Raw genomic sequence first — 13,917 nt, 5'->3', positions numbered from 1 at the left:
CACCCCAGGCCGTGTGCCCTTCCTCCTGGCCACCTTTCCTGTCTTCCTTTGCCGGTTCTAGCTTCTCACCTCCAACAGGGTACTCGTCCAGGCGCGTGTGCGTGTAGTGTGTGGCGTGATATGTGTGCATGAATGTGTGTGCACGTGATGTGTGTGTGATGTGTCTGTGTGACTGTTTGCCCGTGATGTGTGTGCACAGGTGCTGGTTCCAGGACTGGGGACCAGGGTGAGTGATGGACGGAGTTCAGGGAAACATCAACACAGTTAATCAGAGAGAACCTTTTTTCTTTTTAAATTTTATTTATTTATTTATTTTTGGCTGCGTTGGGTCTTTGTTGCTGCGCGCGAGCTTTCTCTAGTTGTGGCGAGCGGGGCCTACTCTTGGTCGCGGTGCGCGGCTTCTCATTGCGGTGGCTTCTGTTGTTGCGGAGCACAGGCTCTAGGCACGTGGGCTTCAGTAGGTGTGGCACACGGGCTTAGCTCCTCCGCGGCATGTGGGATCTTCCTGGACCAGGGCTCAACCCGTGTCCCCTGCATTGGCAGGTGGATTCTTAACCACTGCGCCACTGGGGAAGCCCCAGAAACCTTTTCTTGGTCCGTCTGCTCTGCGCTTCACTTTTCTCTTCCTGCCCCTTTGCAGATCTGTGGCTTCAATGGCAACAGACAGGAAAACCACCCTTTCTCTCTGGGCTCAGGCCTCACAAGCCTTCAGGAGCAAGGCTGGCCGCGTCAAGCAGTACCTGGCCCTGTGCAGGCAGGAGAGGGGCTGAGACCTGCGGGGAAATGGAGGGAGCCTGCTCTGACAAAAAGAATGGAAATGCAACCTTTCCGAACACTGCTGGCCAGAGCACGTCTGTGGGGCTGTTCTCCAGAGCAGGCAGCCCTGCCGTCATCCCACGGCTGCACCGGCCGCCTCACGTCAGGCAGACACACAGGTCCGAGGCCAGAGAGGGCAGCTGGTGACTCCAGGCTCTCTAGGGCCCACAGAATGCTCCTGCTGGGGTGAATGGCTGCTCCCTTACTTGGAGCGACTGGATGATTTTACTACAGCTCATGTGATCTAACAAGGCAGTCAGCTCTGGGCACTGTTGGTTTGTCATTTGCAGAAATTCAGGAGAGCAGAGAAACAGCAATAACAATAATAATAATAATAGTAATAACAATAGCAACAAAAATAATGCCAGCGAAAATATATTCTTTATTATGCACCAGGCACTGTGCTAAGTGTTTAATCTTCAGACAACAGGAAAGATGGGTATTATTCGTCTCCATCACACAGACGAGGAGACTGAGGCTAAGAGGTGTAAGTGACTCGCCTGCAGGTACACAGCTGGTGAGTGGCAGAGCTGGGGGTCCCTGTAGGTCCGCCTGACTGCATGGCTTGAGTTATTAGTGATGAAATTGCTCATCTGACTGCTGGATGGCTGTGCAGTCAGTGTTACTCTTCTCATTCTTCAATTTGATCCAGGCCAGGATTCCTGGGGGAGCCCCAGGGCCGGATGCTGTATCCACTAGGACGGGGCTCCGGGGCCCCTGGGGGGAATGGCTCCGTGGGGTGGTGCTCTCGACACAGGGAGCTGAGGGCTTCCAGGAAGAGTTTTCTGAAGGAGGAGGACACAGCATTGTACAGCACAGGGGTCACCGCCGAGCTGACGTAGAAAAGCGTGTTGGTCACCATGTAGAAGTAGTGATAGAAATCGTAGAGCTTGCTGGAGGAGAAACCCGGAAGGCAGGTTAGAGGGCCTGCCGCCTGCCCGTGGCATCCTCCCCTTGCTGCTGGGAGTGTCTCCCCTTCCACACGGCTGCGTGAGGAAGGCCTGCTTATTGCTATCGGGAAGCTCAGTGTGAATTCAAGAGACGTTCCGTCACACCAGCTGCCCTTGGCTCACCTGCCCCACCCAGCCTTTGAGTCCCTGTGCCTGGTTGCCCGGCCCGGTCACCTGCACAGTGAAGGGCACACCTGCCGGTGGACGGGGGCCACTGGCCAGCCCACTGAGACATGGGGAGCCTCGTGCTGCTGGGTGTGGTCAAGGAGATGTGGCTTCACTAAGAGGAGAAAGTCCTTCTGAGAAGCTGTGCCCCTTGTCGCCGTGGGAAGGGCTGTGTGTGTGCATGTGTGTGCACGTGGGGGTCGGAGGGGGGCGCTAGCAGCTCTCGAGAAGGAGCCATCTGTAGACACAGCTATCTCCTTGGAGGCCACGTGGGATCTCTCTCCTCTCAGATGTTTGACTTTCCCTTATGATCGAGGCATAGTGATTTCCAAAAGGAAGATAAGGGATTCTCTGCTTTGCTTTTCTCCAATTGTGTCATAAAAAGGGTGTGCATGGTTTGGTCTCTAAGGGGCCTCTGTTAACTCATGGAATCACAGCTCTGAGGCTTCTTCCCTCTCTCCTTGTAAGAACATGGCCTTTTCCCCGCCCCCTACCTGTAGGCTGCTCTCCGTCCTGAAGTCAGGATGCCCATAACCCTGACTACCACTCACATGGCCTGACCAGTTCAGAGAGGTTTCCGGATAATGCTCTGTTCCCCACCCTGAGCTGGGAGCTTTTGGGATAACAGACTGGGCAGGACCGGATAGAATGGAGGCCAGAGTTCTGGGGAACCCAGCAACTGGGGGTCCCTCCGGAGAGCAGAGGCAGCCCTGGCCCCGCCCGGCTGCCCCTCCCTGTGTGCTGGGGCTCCTCCCCTCACTCACTCGGTGCACCCGTTGTCAGGGACGTAGCAGTACATGAGCCTGCGGGCGTGGTACGGCATCCAGCAGACGACATACACAGCCACGATGGCTCCTGCAGGACCGGGGAGAGACAGACAGACAGGAAACACGTAACAGTTACACCATCTCTGGGGAAGAAGCTGCCCAAGGTGACAAGAGCATTTCCCTTGAAATTGCTCCTAGAGTCTAGGGGTTGGAAGGGGACTTTGAGGTTATCTGACACACCCTTACCTGGATCTGTTCCCAAACCTGGTGTTACCCTGTCCTCTGAGTGAATGTCCACTTTAATCCTGACCTGTCCACTGACATGCTTCTAGAAACTGCTACAATATCTATAAGCTCCTGGTCACTAGAAAATACTCCCAACTCAGGGCTAGATATTCCCACTTTGTCTGACTGCAGAGACAACAGAACTCAAATGTCCTTCTGCCTTATAAGGCCTCTCCCTCTTCTGTCCCTTTTTCTGATTGATTGATGGCACCACCATCCATGTGGCACTCACATCGTAAGCCACAGAGTCTTCTTCTTTTTCCATTACCCCCGAGACCCAATCTATTACAAAGCATCTCCCTCTCCATTCCTTCCTCACTTCCACTGTGCCCACCCTAGGGGCCCATATCTTCCCTCCACCGGATTATGACGGCAGTCTCGTAAGTGGCTCCATTGTCCCTAACCTTCTACCTCTTCCTTTCCTTTCTTCTACTCCTGCCCTGAGTGGCAAACCCATTCTCTAATCCACTGTGGCCCCTGCACCAGCAGCGTCCACCTCAGCTGGGAGCTTGTGAGAAATGTAAATTCTCAGGCACATCCCAGGCCGGCTGAATCAGAATCTCTGGGTTGGGGGCCAGTGGGCTGCGTCTTACAACTGCCCACATCATTCTTGTGCACACAGAAGTTTGAGAAGCAAACTTCTCAAACTTGGAGAGCCTGTCCTCTAAGACTGCCGAGCACATATATCTCAAGAGCAGCTCTGGACACCAGCTCTTGCCATGACGGCCCGTTGTCTATGGAAGGAAATCCAGGCCTTTCATGTGCTGCCTCGGTTACTTGTCACATCACATTGCACTTGGCTCCTATATTTTGGTCCTGCCCACAAGACCGTGGCACTGATGACAGAGGAGACCCTCTCCCTTACTCCATCCTCCCAGACCGTCGTGAGTTCCTGGATCACAGCAGGTGCTTGGAAAGACCTCTGTTTTCCTGTGCCTTTAAAGTTGCCCTTACAGAGCCAAGTTTGCCCAGATATGTAGAAAAGCAAACACACTGATCGATGTCACATTAGGAACGGTAGAGAGTTAGTGGAGAGCTGGATTTGGAGACCCAGCTGGTTTGAGTCCACTGTTCCTGGTCTGTGGATCCTTAACTACCTTTGCTCCTTGCGTCCGTCTGTATGGCCAGACTCCCTGAGAAGCAGCCAGTCATCTGCTTGTCTTTGGGCACCACTCCCTGGATCAGACTGGGGGGTTCACGTGCACAATTCCCATTCTTTCCTTTAATTCTACTGCTGCACCTTACAGAAGCCTATTGGTGATTATATAACCCCCCGGGGCAAAGAGAAAAATGACGGCTGGAGGGAGGCAGTAACTTGCTCAAGGTCATGTGGCCAGGTGTTGGCGGAGGCAGCCCTGGATCCGGCCCTTCCCCTCTGGGCGGCGTTACCGGGCACTTAACTGAGAACTTGGATGCTGCGCTGGAGGCCACGGATCCGGCGGGAGTCCTTGTGTCTCACCAGGGCGGCCTGGCCTCCCAGGGCCAGTGTCCTCCTCTCCTCGCTCATTAGCTTCAGGTGGCTGGGGGCGGAGCTGCCTGTGGCAGAAGGGGATGGGCCCTGGGAGCAGAGGGCCTCCAGGTGGCTCACGGTGACCCCGCTGAGGAAAGCAGTTAATGCCAAGGGGAGCACAAAGGACGCCAGCACATTCACCTGGAAAAGGTAATTCCAGAGGTTATGGAGGTATCACCAAGGCTCAGCGATACTCTGGTCATCAGGCCGGGCCCAAGGGCCCAGGAATCTGTAGCAGCAGGAGTGGGGGGTGGCAGGCGCGTGGTGACACCAGGCTTACAAGAGGAAGTCGAGAAAATCCTCAGAAAGTAAGGAGAGAGCAATGAAAATGGAAGAGAAAAGATAAGAAAATTTGGGACGTTTAGGATGCTCACCATCTAAATAATAGCCGTTCCAGAAAGAAAAAGAATAGAGAAAATATAACAACAACATCGAAACACACGACCAAAACCACGTTTACGAAAGATTTCCCAAAATGGAGGAATATGAGCTTCTAGACTGAAATTATAACAACATCGAAACACACAACCAAAACCACGTTTACGAAAGATTTCCCAAAATGGAGGAATATGAGCTTCTAGACTGAAATTATAACGACAATATCGAAACACACGACCAAAACCACGTTTAAGGAAGATTTCCCAAAATGGAGGAATATGAGCTTCTAGGCTGAAAAGCATTTGGCTACTCAGAACAATGAATGAAAATAAATCCATGTCAGGGCGTGTTCTTAGGAATTTTAGTGCCTGGAGATAAAGTCTTGAAAGCTTCCGAAGGGATAAAATGGCACATACAAAGGATGGGGTACCAGAATGTCATTATACTCACTCAGAACAACAGTGGAAGAAGCTAGAAAACAAGAGTGATGCGTCACAATCTGTGAGGAAAACGATATCCATCTTATAACTTTCTGCCCAGCCATATTATGAGAAATGCAAGGATAAAATGAAACATTTTCAGACATGCAAATTCTTAAAAATTTTTTTACCTTCTACGAACTTTCTCTCAGGCCACAGGAGGTTACAACAGCATATGTTCCATCAGAATAAGGTTATGAACAAATACAGAAGGGGAGACCTGGGATCCCCAAATCAGTGTCCCACAGAGGAGCAGAGAGATGGGGTGGCATTGGCAAGGTGCCAGTTCTGCACCCAGTGAGGCTGGAGCAGAAGACAGGGCTCTAGGGATGATTGAAGAAGACAAGATGAAGCTGGTAGATTACCTCATGGGTCTGAACATATTGAAATGGTATTTATACTTCTGGTAGAGAAGGAAAAATGAGTTAGAAATAGATGGGAAACTAAGCAAATGAGAGGGGAAAAAAAAGGCTATTCATTTATTAACTGCAAGGAAAACAAATACTGGAGATAATATTGTAATATTGGAAAGGACAAAAACCAAAAATATACAACCTGGCTCATCAGTGAAGAATTTTACATAGCCACAATAAAGTAAATATTGACCATGAATCTAACCAAATACCATGACATAATGATACTGAAAGGATGGTGAGAGGAAGTGTGTGTGAACGTGGGGTGTGGAGGGCAGGGATGGGAATGTAAAAGAATGACGTATTCATCTTCTACAGGTACAAGTCAGTGGATAAACTTAAGGCTGACGGATAAAGCAGGCGTATTCTTTGGAAAATGTAGGCAAAATGTAGCGGGAGTTACGTAAGAGTGGATGGTGGTTGCCTCCAGATCAGAGACTAGAAATCAGAGCATGGAGGAACAGAAAGGGAGCAGCTGTTCAACTTTATATACCTTGTGTTTTAAATGTTTAATTTTTCAAATTCAAAATACATGTGTTATAGGGTTTTCTCCTCCTCAGTTCTTTCCCTCTGCAAACATTGAAAAAAAATGAAACATTTTAATAGCACTTTAAAATCAGTGCAGAAAAAATGGGGACTTCCCTGGCAGTCCGGTGGTTAGGACTCTGCTCTTCCACCGCAGGGGGCATGGGTTCCATCCCGATCAGGGAACTAAGGTCCTGCAATTGTGCGGCCAGAACGACAACAAAAAATCATCACAAAGTATCTCAATTGGGTGCTGCACCTTTTTAAGGAGTTATCATTCAGGCTTTTTTCACCTTAATGCATGCTTACAAGTCAGCAACACCTAGAGAAAAATAAAACACTGTACATGAAAATCATTTTAAGTTTGTTGTGGAACCAAACAGGTTTTTATTGACAATATACTTACTATCAAACTGTAACTTTAGTACCAGTCAAGACAGAAATTGAAGGTAAAACATATATTCATAAGTTAGTGATTAATCTTTGGCACCTTTGAGATCTTTCTAGAAGAACTATCAAGGCATACCTGGAGATATTGCGGGTTTGGTTCCAGACCACTGCAATAAAGTGAATATTGCAATAAATTCAAGTCACATGAATTTTTTTGTTTCCTAGTGCATATAAAAATTATGTTTACCCTATACTGTAGTCTATTAAGTACGGAATAGCATGATGTCTAAAAAAAACAATGTACATACATTAATGTAAAAACACTCTATTGCTAAAATTTGCTAACCATCACCTGAGCCTTCAGTGTGTCATAAACTTTATAGCTGTCATAATCTTTATTTGAAATATTGCGAGAATTACCAAAATATGGCACAGACATGAAATGAGCAAATGCTACTGGAAAAATGGTGCTGATAGACTTGCTTAACTCAGCGTTGCCACAAACCTTCAATTTGTAAAAAACACAGTAAAGCCAGGAGCAATAAAACAAGGTATGCCCTTGCAGCTTTTTCTACTTTCAAAAACTCTGAGCATTTTCCTTGGTCAAAAAGCATTGACTCATGTGGATAATGAATCAACTCACTGATAAGACACTAAAAAGAAAGCTGGGCCAAAATAATTTGAGTCTGGTTGTTTTGTTGTGTTAACACAGGCTGTACATCTCAAATGAAACACTTTTGACATACACCATTTGTCAAACAACACTGGTACACTGAAAGAATTCACTACACATAATGTCAAAAGCTTGGCCCGCGAACACTTCATGGCTTTCATTGCATTGGTTGGTCCGTACCAGTAAAGCAAACGTTGAAAGTAGCATATCTGCAGCACAAACATTGCTTGACACTTTTTTTTTTTTTTTGCCGTACGCGGGCCTCTCACTGTTGTGGCCTCTCCCATTGCGGAGCACAGGCTCCGGACGCGCAGGCTCAGCGGCCATGGCTCATGGGCCCAGCCGCTCCACGTTATGTGGGATCTTCCCGGACTGGGGCACGAACCCGTGTCCCCTGCATCGGCAGGCGGACTCTCAACCACTGCGCCACCAGGGAAGCCCCTGCTTGACACTTTTTTCTCTCTCAGGCCTAACTCCAATATAAGTACAGCCTGGAAGCCACTACCCCAGTCTGTGAAGCGTGGTAGAACTTAACAACCAGGTCTTTTGAGCCTGGGGTTGTTAGTCCATTGCCGGGGGACCACACCAGTGTGCAGCGGGAACCAGGCAGTCAGGCCTTGGGCAGAAGCAGCAGTGCACTGACTGTTCTGCTGACTGATTCCCTGCAGCTCACAATCTGGAGGCAGCTGGGACGCTGGGAGGTAGATGAGTGTCCCGTGCTGCCCCGTGGCCGGGATGTGCTTGGGCCAGGGCTGGGGCAGGCAGCAAGCATGTGGGCAGACTGCTGAGGTCTGAGGTCACAATTAGTCCACCTGATGCAGTGCTAGGAGGAGCCACTCCCACTGTTGTCAGTGGCCTCCCTTATTCTGACTGCTGTCTTGATTCCCTGCAGGACCAGTTCCATTAGTATGGTTACTGTTGGTGGGTTTTGGTGTTTGTTGTTTTGGCCTCCTTTATCATCAGGTCCAGACTGGGGTAAGGAATTTGACAACTTGCAAAAATGTCTGATAGAGGAAGTGGAGTTTTTAAAAATTAAGGATCCTGCCTAGCCGGCTTTGAGTAATTCTCCCGATAGGGACCATAGTAAGCCACTTTGAAAGCAAGTGGAATGTTTTCTTATTGGGTTTAACTTCACATTTTTCCATATTCTCAGTAAGGCTGCAGTGGATATATGTATTTCTTTTGAAACGCTTCATTAATGTTGAATGTTCAGGCCTCTTTTTATGTCTGCACAACGTCCCAGTAAACTAGTTGTTCTTTCATGTTCTTGTCATGGGGCTAAAGATGACTAGTTTTGGTGATAATAAAAAAGCAGAAGCCTAGGGTGGGTCATGAAATCTATATTTTTACCTGCTCTCAGGGTAATTCTTATACCCCATCACATTTGCTCACCACTCCTGCAAGAGTGGGAAGCCTTCAGAGTTAATTTTGAATTCAAATCTGGACTTCTTTTTCTTTATTATTTTTTTTTATTGAGGTATAGTTGATTTACAGTACTGTGTTAGTTTGAGGTATACAGCAAAGTGATTCAGTTATACATACATATATTTTTTTTTAAATTTTCCATATAGGTTATTACAAGATGTTGAATATAGTTCCCTGTGCTATACAGCAAATCCTTGTTGCTTACCTATTTTATATATAGTAGTTTTTATCTGTTAATTGCATACTCCTAATTTATCCCTCTCCCCTCCCTTTCCCCTTTGGTAACCATAAATTTTTCTATGTCTGAGAGTCTGTTTCTGTTTTGTATATATATTCATTTGTATTATGTTTTAGATTTCACATATATGCGATATCATATAATATGTGTCTTTCTCTGACTTAACTTCATTTAGTATGATAATCTCTAGGTCCATCCATGTTGCTGCAAATGGCAATATTTCATTCTTGTTTGGACTTCTCTTAGTGTTTCACTTTAGCCAAGTCTCTCCACAAGTCCTTTGTAAAATGGGGCAATGAGACCCAACTTTCCGACTGGTCTCCAGTATGAGAGATGAAAACAGGCTGTAGGGTCGCCCCTCCCGCTTACCTGGATGAAGACCTGCAGCGTGGGACGGCTCACCAGCACGGTGCACACGCGTGAGGCGGGCTCCGGCTGCCCGCCGGCCGTCTCCAGCTCGTGCCCATGACGATTGCCATGGGCAGAGCCAGGCCGAGCGAGGCGGCCCAGACGAGGGACAGCAGGAGGCGGGTCCTGCGCGGTGTCAACAGGCTTCGGGCGCGCAGGGGCTGGCAGACGGCCAGGCAGCGCTCGGCGCTCAGGCTGGCCACGCTGAGCACCGTGGCGTAGGCGCACAGCTCGCGCACGAAATAGTAGGCGCGGCAGCCCAGGTCGCCGAAGACCCAGGGGTAGTGGAACCACACAAAGTTGTAGAGCTCCATGGGCACGCCGACCAGCAGCAGCAGCAGGGCGGAGAGCGCCAGGCTGAGCACGTGGCAGCGCAGGCGCCCAGGGGGGCCGGCCCGCGCCTTCAGCACCACGTGCGCGGACAGCGCATTGCCCGCAGTGCCCAGCGCGAAGATGAGCGAGTAGAGCGCGGTGAAGAGCACCTTGGCCCAGAGGCGCGTGTCCACGCCCAGTCGGGCGTCCAGGCCCAGCGCGGGGCCGGGGCTGGGTCCCGGGGGCCGCGGGCTGCTGGTCTCCATCCCGCTCCCGCGGCTGCACTCCCTCCCTCTCCCTGCCCGGAGACTGGGAGAGCTGCCCCGTCAGCCTGCGCCTCCTCCTCTCTGGGAACCTCCAGAACAGGAGGACACGCCCCGCGAAGGGTGCCCCTGAGCCAGCGCAGGACCGCGAGGGGAGGCCCGCTAGCCGCGCTCACATTTCTCAGTTCAGCTCCACGCAGGAAACACGTGCTGGGTGGACGGTGGGCTCCTTTTGGGACCTGAGAGACATGCGTTGGGCCAGACGCCTGCACGTACTAGCTGTTTGACCTTGGGCAAGTTATTTTTTAACCCTCTCTCAACGCATTTAAAAAATATTATTGCAGAATCTCTGTGAAGTTGAAGTGGGTGAATCTGTGTGAAACTCTGCACTGCAGCATAAGTAGGCATCCCACACTTACTGCGTGCCCCTGTGCTGTGCTACTGTCTGTGTGTATAGTCCCAAGGACAACTGATCAAGAATTTGCCCTCAGTTCAGCATTTTGCAGCTGTCATTCTTCTGGCTAAAGCACTCTTTCATCTTCTGTTAAAGGCTGTTTCAGTGCCGCACTAATAACCTCAAGGACTCCTTTGTCAGTGTCAGATGCCTCCTCATGATATCACGTTTCCCCAGTCCTTCAAGAATGTCATTCTCATGGAGCAGTGTCAGCAAGGGAAAAGAAGTATGTTTCGCATGTTTCAAAACCTTCCATTGGTCTCTTTCCTAAGCCCTCCTAGAACACCAGAATTTTACAACTGGAAGGCCCTAGTGGAGGCTTTCTTATCTCACCCTTAGCTCCCCGGGCATTTAAGGCCAGAACCAGGTCTCCTGATTTTTTGTCTTCAGCAAAGTTGTTATGGCCCAGTGATATTTAATTCTTCCATTTGGATATATAACCTTACAGTCACTTTTGGGGCTAGGGCTTATATATATATATATATATATATATATATATATATAGTTTGAATTTTTAAAATATTTATTTATTTGGTTGCATGGGGTCTTTGTTGTGGCAGGCGGGCTCCTTAGTTGCAGCTCACCAGCTCCTTAATTGCAACATGCGGCTCCTTAGTTGCGGCATGAGAACTCTTAGTTGCGGCATGCATGTGCGATCTAGTTTCCTGAACAGGGATCGAGCCCAGGCCCCCTAAATTAGGAGCACGAGTCTTATCCACTGTGCCACCAGGGCAGTCGCAACATATATGCTTTGAGTGGACACAATTCTGTCCATCACAAGGATTCCATACATATGAGTTTTAGACAAATTTTCTTTAAAGCAAATAACCAATATTAATAAATTTTTTACTGGGTTTCACATAGCTCAATCAGGCCTGTAGGACCTGGAGAAGGGCAAGTTCCTGCTTCCCTTTGGACGAATTCTCCAAGGACTTAGTCTCCCAAGGTCTAGACTGGAAGAGTGGAAGGACCCCCGGGGTGGAGTCGGAAGAGGTGGGTCCAAGTCTCATCTCTGCTATTCACTGGTTGTGTGTCTTGGACAGGCCTCCTGTCTCTCTTAGCCTAGTTTACTCTCTGAAAAGGAGGAATGAAAAATACTATGATCTGGTTTTCTTATCTCTTTGGGTTAGAGCACAGAGCAGATAGGAATCTTCAGGGCTGGAGTTCCCAGGCTGTCACTTCAAGGAGTTAAATTCTTAACTCTTTTGAGGTAAAGAAGCTCCAAGAAAAAGGGGGCAGGCTCTGGTTTTTCATTTGTGGTGCTATTGGGGGTGAGTCCGTTTTCCAGGACACACCATCAAAGACATGAAGAGGTATTGTTACCTTTTAAGGACAGTTCTAGGCTAGCATCCTGTGTCATGTAGAAAGAGGAGAATTTCCTTCATATCTTCTGTGGTTGGGCCTCTCCAGCCAGGTCAGAGGAGGATGGTGAAATGCAGTTAACGAGTGAGTAGGAAGATTTAGCACCAGTGACGCACCCAGTGGCTTCCCCTTACAGATGTGTGCAGAGGGATTGCAGTTTCTCTCTTCACCTAGGGGGACAGAGGAGAATGACTGATGTGCCCTCTGGCTGTAGATCTCATGCATGGTCCCGCTAACCTGAAACTCTTCCTGGAGAGTGTATCTGTGTATAGATGCTTGGAGACTAGCGCTTGCTTCTTCAATACCCACGAGAACTTACTTTTGCCTCTGAATACAAACATCACTTGTGTCAAGATTGGTTTCAGCCTGTATTGCAAGACTCTGATCCTTGATATCCCCCACTGTCTATGTTAGAATCAAAATCTTGGGGCTTCCCTGGTGGCGCAGTGGTTAAGAATCTGCCTGCCAGGGCGGGTGACACAGGTTCGAGCCCTGGTCCGGGAAGATCCCACATGCTGCGGAGCAACTAAGCCCGTGTGCCACAACTACTGAGCCTGTGCTCTATAGCCTGTGAGCCACAACTACTGAGCCCGCGAGCCACAACTTCTGAGCCCGTGAGCTACAACTACTGAAGCCCGTGCGCCTAGAGCCCATGCTCTGCAACAAGAGAAGCCACCGCAATGAGAAGCCCATGCACCGCAACAAAGAGCAGCCCCCACTCGCCACAACTAGAGAAAGCCCACGCGCGGCAATGAAGACCCAAACGCAGCCAAAAATAAATAAATAAAAATAAATAAAAGAAAGCTGCCTGCTGACTTAAAAAAGAAAAGAATCAAAATCTTGGCTTTCCTGTTTAGCCACAGACCAGGCTTAATTCCTCCATCTCTAATTGTGCAGCAAATAATTCAGAACTACTCAGTGCTGGAAGGCGCTGCCAGGGGTGGGCAGTTATGGAAGGGCAGCAGTTCTGAGTCCAGGGATGCCAGAGGTGGAGTGTTGCTCTGCTTTGGGCTGTCCGGGCAGTAGTGTCAAGTATTGACAAGGCTTCCTGGCCAGGCAAGGGGGTCTCTGAGGCCAGGAGTCGGGGTTTTCTGCTTGCTTTGTTTGCTCAGGTTCCTGACTTTCTTGCCTGTTGCTTGTAGGATCCCATCCCGGGGGCTTCTGCTGTGGATTGAACTGTGTCCCCGGCTCCCCAACTGTTGAAGACTTAGTGACTGTATGTGGAATGAGGAAGTAATTAGGGTTAAACGAGGTCATAAGGGTGATTAGTGTCCGTATAAGAGGAGACATCAGAGAGCTGCCTCCCTCCCTCTCTCTCTGTCTCTTTCTGTCTTTCTGCCACATGAGGACACAGTGAGGAGGAGATGTTCTGCAAGCCAGGAAGAGAGCTCCCACCAGGAGCCAAATCTGTTTGGCACCTGAGTCTTGGACTTGCAGCCTCCAGTACTGTGAGAAAATACATTTCTGCTGTTTAAGCCACCCAGCCCTGAATGCTGTTCTGTAGCTGGAGCCGGATAAGACAGTTTCCGAGCCCTAGTCAGCTTTTGGTCCTGATGCCGACAAATGACCCGGAGAGATTATTTGCTACTTGAACCTTGAAAAAAAGACAGTTAATTCCCTGTTTCCCTCACTCCAGGAGTGAGTTATGGTGGGGTTTTCTGACTCAGAGGAACAGAGTTTACTTTCATGAGAACAAGAGAGTCATTGTGTGTGTGTGTGTTTGTGTGTGTGATGAGAGAGAGAGCGACACAGAGAGACAGAGAGACACAGAGAGACAGAGAGAGGGAGGCAGAAGATGTAACATATCCTGTGTAGTGTGACATATCCGCAGATTCGGACCTGGACACTTTGGAGGCTGATATCCTGCCTCATACACCTCAGGTGTATTCCCCTCCTGAGGGGCCTGGCCTCAGCCCCTCCCCTGGCTGGCCTAGGTCCTGCCACCACCCCCTACCAGTCTTCTTCACCCCTCCCCATATCCTTGTAAACAGCTCCCTTGTCAGGCCGTGAGCCAGCTCCAGTCTCCCATCTGTTCTCAGCTATGACCTTGACCAATCTAGTGTATGTACATGATAGAAGACTGTTATCCAAAATATACACAGAA

General features: G+C 49.2%; 1 protein-coding gene and 1 pseudogene across 1 annotated transcript; both read right to left on the bottom strand.

Annotated features, from left to right (window-relative positions):
- Positions 1 to 1,075: 1,075 nt before the first annotated feature.
- On the bottom strand, positions 1,076 to 10,803 carry NTSR2 (neurotensin receptor 2). The gene is given in 5 exon segments (XM_022554176.3): positions 1,076 to 1,709; positions 2,696 to 2,786; positions 4,385 to 4,634; positions 9,384 to 9,478; positions 9,481 to 10,803. Coding segments are annotated over 5 exon segments (1,218 nt in total). The 5' UTR covers positions 10,001 to 10,803; the 3' UTR covers positions 1,076 to 1,447.
- Positions 7,872 to 8,730, bottom strand: LOC149747808 (cyclin-dependent kinase 8 pseudogene; annotated as a pseudogene).
- Positions 10,804 to 13,917: the final 3,114 nt, after the last annotated feature.

This window comes from Delphinapterus leucas, chromosome 13, assembly GCF_059928025.1.
Source record: "Delphinapterus leucas isolate spDelLeu-1000000601 "Yukka" chromosome 13, BTC_Dleu_Yukka2, whole genome shotgun sequence".
Lineage (NCBI taxonomy): Eukaryota > Metazoa > Chordata > Mammalia > Artiodactyla > Monodontidae > Delphinapterus > Delphinapterus leucas.
The sequence above is the reverse complement of the archived record's forward strand: the minus strand, read 5'-3'. Positions and strand labels throughout refer to the sequence as shown.